The sequence below is a fragment of the Sander vitreus genome, chromosome 9 (assembly GCF_031162955.1).
Source record: "Sander vitreus isolate 19-12246 chromosome 9, sanVit1, whole genome shotgun sequence".
Taxonomy (NCBI): domain Eukaryota; kingdom Metazoa; phylum Chordata; class Actinopteri; order Perciformes; family Percidae; genus Sander; species Sander vitreus.
This window is the reverse complement of record NC_135863.1, coordinates 2997794-3003793: the sequence shown is the minus strand read 5'-3', so window position 1 is coordinate 3003793 and position 6000 is coordinate 2997794. Positions and strand designations below refer to the sequence as shown.

The window sequence follows — 6000 nt, the reverse complement described above, 5'->3', positions numbered from 1 at the left end:
CTGTGGAAGGTGCAGCACATTGTTTACGTTAGCTTTATGGGCTTGACTCATCTGACTGCTGGCCCTGGGGAGCGTTTGCATGCGCTGGATTTTTTAGTTTCACTGACTCATTAAAATCTCATCCACACAGGCCTGAAACTGACAGTCACGTTTAAGCTTTCACCGTCTGCTCGGCCTTGCAAGGACACACACACACACACACACACACACACACACACACACACACACACACACACACACACACACACACACACACACACACACACACACACACTGCTCCGTGTCCAGAGGTGTTTTACTGTCTGCCAGATAATGAAAATGTCTCCAAGAGCTCAAATAAACACAACACTTTGAACTTTTTAGGTTATTCTTAGACAACATCCAAACTGTCCAATGTATTGTTATTATTATTATTATTATTATTATTATTATTATTATTATTATTATTGCTGATTTTATTGGTGTTGCCAGAATCATTTTTTATTGTAATTTCTTATAAACATTTACGTCACTTACCTATATTTTTTTGCGCGGGGCCAAAATATTGAGAAGTACACAATTCTATTTAAGTATCCATAATGATAACTTTCTCGAATTATTGTATCTAAAATATAATTCAAAGTACAACAATCTTAATAATAATATACTGATAATAACAGCATGCAAGCTGCATGCAGTGGATCAATACAGATTTGCAAAAAACGCCTCATGAAAAGTTTTGATCTTCATATGTGTGTGTGTTGTTGTTGTGTTTTTGGGAGGGGGGGGTGTTTCCCCATGTTATCAAGAACATAAATAAACATCTGACAGCAGCAATATTTCAATCAGTCAAAACAGCTCAGTGCTGCTGCTGTGATTGTGGAGCCTGCTGGACACCGTCAGACCGTCCCCAGCCTGCTGCACAACGTAGCCTACCTCTGAAGACATCCAAAACAAATGCAGCTGCAGCTTTTTTTTTTTTTTTTTTTGCATCCCTAACCTCCCCTGATTGACAAACAGCAGTCAGACGGAAGCCTGTTCGGTTTGTAATGACTGATTTGTTTTGCTGACAAGGCCTTTAGTGAGTTCAAACCGCACCGCTGAACTGCTGCCACGTGTGTATTTATTCCCCGCGTGCATTTACTGTACACATGCATGTAAAAAATACACAATCTGCAGGTTAGCCTAAAGCTTTTATACTGAAAGGCAAAATGAACATGAATCTGGTTGATCTCTCACAGTTTGATATTGTAGGTAACCTCGGCTGGAGAGGTTGCATTTGGCCTCTGCAGCGTTAAGTAGCAGATCCCCTCACACCTTTAAATAAAAGATTCCTTCTTCGAACCAAACAGGCGCTAGGAACCTTAATTCATGTTGCATTGGTTTTGTCTTACATAAAATAGAATATTCAAATAATGTGGATCTCCTGAGAGACTCAAATGCACGCAGACAAAAACAACACACTTCTTGCATTTTCTTAAAAGACTGTTTCTTAGTGGCCACCATTTTAGAGCATTTAGAAAGTTCCAAATATAATGTTAAAAATGTTGTAATTAAGTTAAAGCAAGTATAGGCCTTTATTTGGATAGGACAGCTTAGACTTGAAAGGGGAGAGAGAGGGGGAAAGACATGCAGCAAAAGGCCGCGGGTCGGGGTCGAACCGGCGGCCGCTGCGTTGAGGAATAATCCTCTAAATATGGGTGCCTGCTCTACCATGTGAGCTAACCAGGCGCTCTTGTTAACTCTCTCTTAATTTAAAAAATAAAATATGCCTACTCCCTTGCTGTAGCGTTAGCCTACCACTGCTAATAAATCACTCCAATTAGGATCAAATAGACGGCACTTTATTAAACAAACAAAATGTAATGCCTTCAAAATAGTTTTTGACAAATAAGACAAAATGAATAAAATAAGTCAGTATAGTCTACAAAGTCCCCTCTCTATTTCTATACAAGAACTGGGACAAATAAAGGCAGCAATAAGAAAACTGGAAAAACTTTAAGTGTTTGGTCCTCAATATCCAACCACTCCCTTGCCCTAAAAAATAAATTACTATATTAGGCTATAATTTACAGTCTATGGTCATAAAAGCTGGTATTTGAGCCATTTGTATAAACAATTCTCAAAGTGAGAGGGAAGAAAACTTACGTGTTTTCGGTGTTACACACGCCTCGACAAAACAGTCTCTGAGTCTCTTATGTCCATTCGGAGTGTGAATAAAAAAGACCAAAAGTACAAAAAAAATATATATATAAAACATATATTAGAGTTATTAATTTAAAAGACACACTTTTAGCTTTCAGAACTTGCTGCAGTCATAAACAAAAGCTCCTGAGGTGCGGTAGATGGACTGGCCGGATGGGAAAGCCATCTGACAGCTATTATTCCCGTTGACCGGGGAGCCGTTCAGCCCGATCCGCTGGGACTCAAACATCTCCCGCACAGAGTGGAAGTTCTGCTGCTGCGCCGGGTAACCCGGGCTCAAGTGGCTCAGGTCCCCGTACCAGGACGCGAGCCTGCCCTGGTGCCCGTGGTGGCCTTCCTGGCCTGCCTGGCCCAGGTTGCTGTGTCCGAGAGGGGACGCGGTGGTCGTGGTGATGCAGTAGTCGGGCAGAGCCTCCTCCACCGTGGAGGACGGCGCCAGGTGGCCGCCGGATGATCTGTCCCCCGCGTACAGACTCATGGCTTGCATGTTGCAGTGATAGGTCGCGTTGGAGTTGGACAAGGCGTTCTGGTTGCAGGGCGTTGAGCTGTACCCGGATGTTTGGTTCGGGGAATAGTTGAGCGACAGTGAAGGGGTTATACCTGTCCGAGAGGAGGCGATGAGTGGCGGGGAGAGCTCGGCCTGCGGAGACCCCCGCAGGGTGGTCATGATGTTATCCACGCTGAAGCCCTGTGCCGGGGCCTGGCCGTGGTGTTGGTGGTGTTCGGGTCCATCCATGCTGAGGGACCGGGTGGAGGGCACACTGTGCGGGCTGCCTGTTGACATGCTGCTGCTGCTGCTGCTGTCAGGGCTCTCGATTTTGGGAACGGCGCTCAGGGCCGGGGACGCGGCCTGCGGCGGCGTTGAGGTCCCGTTCTCCGTCTTTATATCCTGGATCCGCACCGGCTGAGAGCCCTGCACAGACGGGTCCTGCTCCCTGCCCGGGGTGCGGGCAGAGGGGTCCTTGCCTGGTCTGTCATCCTTGTCCTTTTGCACGTCCTTCTTTTTGAACCTCCTCCGGCGCCGTAGGAAGCTGCCGTTCTCAAACATGTTGTAGGAGTCCGGGTCAAGAGTCCAGTAACTGCCCTTACCGGGCTTCTTATCGTCCCTGGGCACTTTGACAAAGCACTCGTTTAGAGACAGATTGTGTCTTATGCTGTTCTGCCAGCCCTGCTTGTTATCCCGGTAGAAGGGGAACCTCTCCATGATAAACTGATAAATTCCGTTCAGGGTGATCTTTTTCTCCGGTGAATTTTGAATGGCCATGGTGATGAGAGCGATGTAGCTGTAGGGAGGTTTGACCATGTCCTTCGGCTGGTGCTGAGGGGTGTACGGTCCGTACGCCCGGGCCATGCTGGCCGGGTACTGGTCGTGGGCCGCATGGGAGTACATGCTCATGGGCGCAGGCATCCCGGTGTATCCACCGCCGGCCCGGTAGTAGCTCTGGTCGCTGCTGATGTACGGTACAACTCCCAAAGAGTTGGGGCTGGAGACGGAGTAGCGCGCCTGCATCCTGCGCAATGCGTAAAACCTCCCCAAACTGTGTCCCCCCAGAAACTCTTATAACGTCGGCGTGTGCTCCGATTCTATGACTGCTTTCTCTTCTTTCTGTATCGTCTGGAAGTCCCTTTTTAAGCCACAACTCGCCACGGTGAACCGGAGAGAGCGCACACTGCTGCAGTGAACTGAAAGTAAGGCTGGAGGAGCGTGAGTCTACACAGCAAGGAAGTCTTTTTTTTTTTACCCTTCACATTTTTTCCTCCCTTTTGGCTGCTCGGACTGCTCCTCCCCGAATGTGTGCTCCATCATCCAATTGGAGGACGAAGTGAACCTGTGGAAAAGCTGCATGGTGACAAAAGTTACTACACCACCCCTCCTCTTCCTCCGCCGCCCCCTCTCTCCTTCCCTCTCTCCTCAGCTCAGACATGGAGTTATTAAAATGCTGTTAAGGGTGTGCCTAGAATGTTGTTCCCTTAATGACTCAAATTGCGAGACATTTATTATTTGTATTAATGCATCATATTGGGAGCCATAAAATAACTTCTCATTAATCTATTTTGGAAACGAGAAAATTAGTTCACTGTAGGGTTACGAGCCTTAAAACTTCTCAAGAAATGTGTGTACCCTCCTCTTCAGCTCCGAAATTTAATTTAATTCACCAACTCTGCGTAAAAGTAGAAATTATCCAAAACAGAGCTCCCAAAATGTACCAACAAGGCCATTCACAAGTATATTCTGTTACATCTGTGTCATAGGAGGCCTTATAGGCCCTGGAATGAGAGGCCTTTTCCAAAATGAACAGTTCACATGTATATTATTACAATATGTTTGGATGCCTACATATCTAATTAGAACGAAGGTATTAGCGATTAGGAATGCAAAAGGAGCTAATGAGGCTGCAGTCTGTGAGGAACTCTCGTCAGCTGCGGTTGAGCCTCTGAATAAACAGACGGACATGAAAGAGTGGGGATGCCTCCCTCCTGCTCCCCGACCGCGCCGGTGGGCGGTGTGTGGAAACTAATTAAAGGTTAAATTAACCTCATTTGGTCGAGATGGGTGAGAAAAGGTCCCCTGGGTGCGAGCGGCTGCTGGGACTGAGGTGGGATTTTAAGATGAAGACCTCCAAATGTCATTCACACTGAACGGGTGTCAACGGAGCCATCAGACCCCCCCCGTGGCTTCTGGAAAGTTATGTTTCGTTGTGTTGATTGCAAAGCCTAAGAACAACATACGTGTGTTTCCAGCCTGATGCAAATAATCGTTTAAAAACATTACAAAGATGAAGACGATGAAGGATGTTTTTTTTTTTAACTGACAGATAATATACATTAATTAACAGTTAACAGTTAATTATTAAACTGAGAAAATAGCATACAAATAGCAGGATACAATAACAAATACTATTTCATGTTTGTCCTAAAATCTTTTTTTTTTCTTTATTTCTTTTATTGGTGATTTGTTACTAAAAGGGCGTTTAACGCTTTGCCACTCACAGTTCTGAATTTAATTCAGTTTTATGTTAAATGAATAACATTTGTTGAAAAAAAATCTGTCCTCACATGTTTTTAAATATAAATTGTTGTGTCTAAAAATGTAGAAAAGTAAAATGTCTTAGTGTGTTTTAGTATAGAATTATTTCAAACGTATGAAGCAGCCCTGCATGTGGCATTTACAACATTAATGTAACCAAAGCCGGAGTTTCTCTGTTTTATTTTGTTATTGTTCTTACTAAACTATAGTTTATTAAAGGTAGCAAACTGCAAATAATGTAGCCTAGAATTTCCTGAGCGTTCCAACACAAGACTTTATAAAATTATTCTATCTCATTCATGGATTTAACGAAATGTAAGTTTAGCAAATTCCCCTCAATGTTCTTTAAATTTCACAAATGTTTCCAAAACGAAAATATTTCCTAAATATCTCTATTGACTAATAAGTCAGGTTAACATAAAGCTTGGCTGCAGTTGTAGAGACTAGTTGAGTTAAAACTTTGCCTTTTTACATCCTTTTTTGGGAAAACACATGTAGTTTATTGGTATTAAGACACACCTAAGAGCCCATGGAAATCATTAAAAATAGCATATAGGCTAGGCCTAATGCAATAGAAGAGGTACAAGTCAGCTTAATTATCATATCCCTATTTTGTAATTTGACCTGAATGATCAAGAGAACAACTCTTTCAGAATGTGCAGAGTTTTCATTTACGTAACAAAAGAAGATACAAAAATAAATAAAACATAGCAAACTGATAATCTTTGACAAGAGTTCATTTCTCACTTGTGTGTTTTCTTTCTGCTCTTTGTTCTGTGATTTGCATG

At 43.5% G+C, this 6000-nt stretch overlaps 1 protein-coding gene across 1 annotated transcript; it reads right to left on the bottom strand.

Annotated features, from left to right (window-relative positions):
* Window positions 1–1801: 1801 nt before the first annotated feature.
* LOC144523062 (forkhead box C1-A-like) lies at window positions 1802–3997 on the bottom strand. The gene has a single exon (XM_078258354.1). It carries the CDS (start codon window positions 3692–3694, stop codon window positions 2279–2281), a length of 1416 nt encoding a protein of 471 aa, XP_078114480.1. The 5' UTR covers window positions 3695–3997; the 3' UTR covers window positions 1802–2278.
* Between the last annotated feature and the right edge of the window lie 2003 nt (window positions 3998–6000).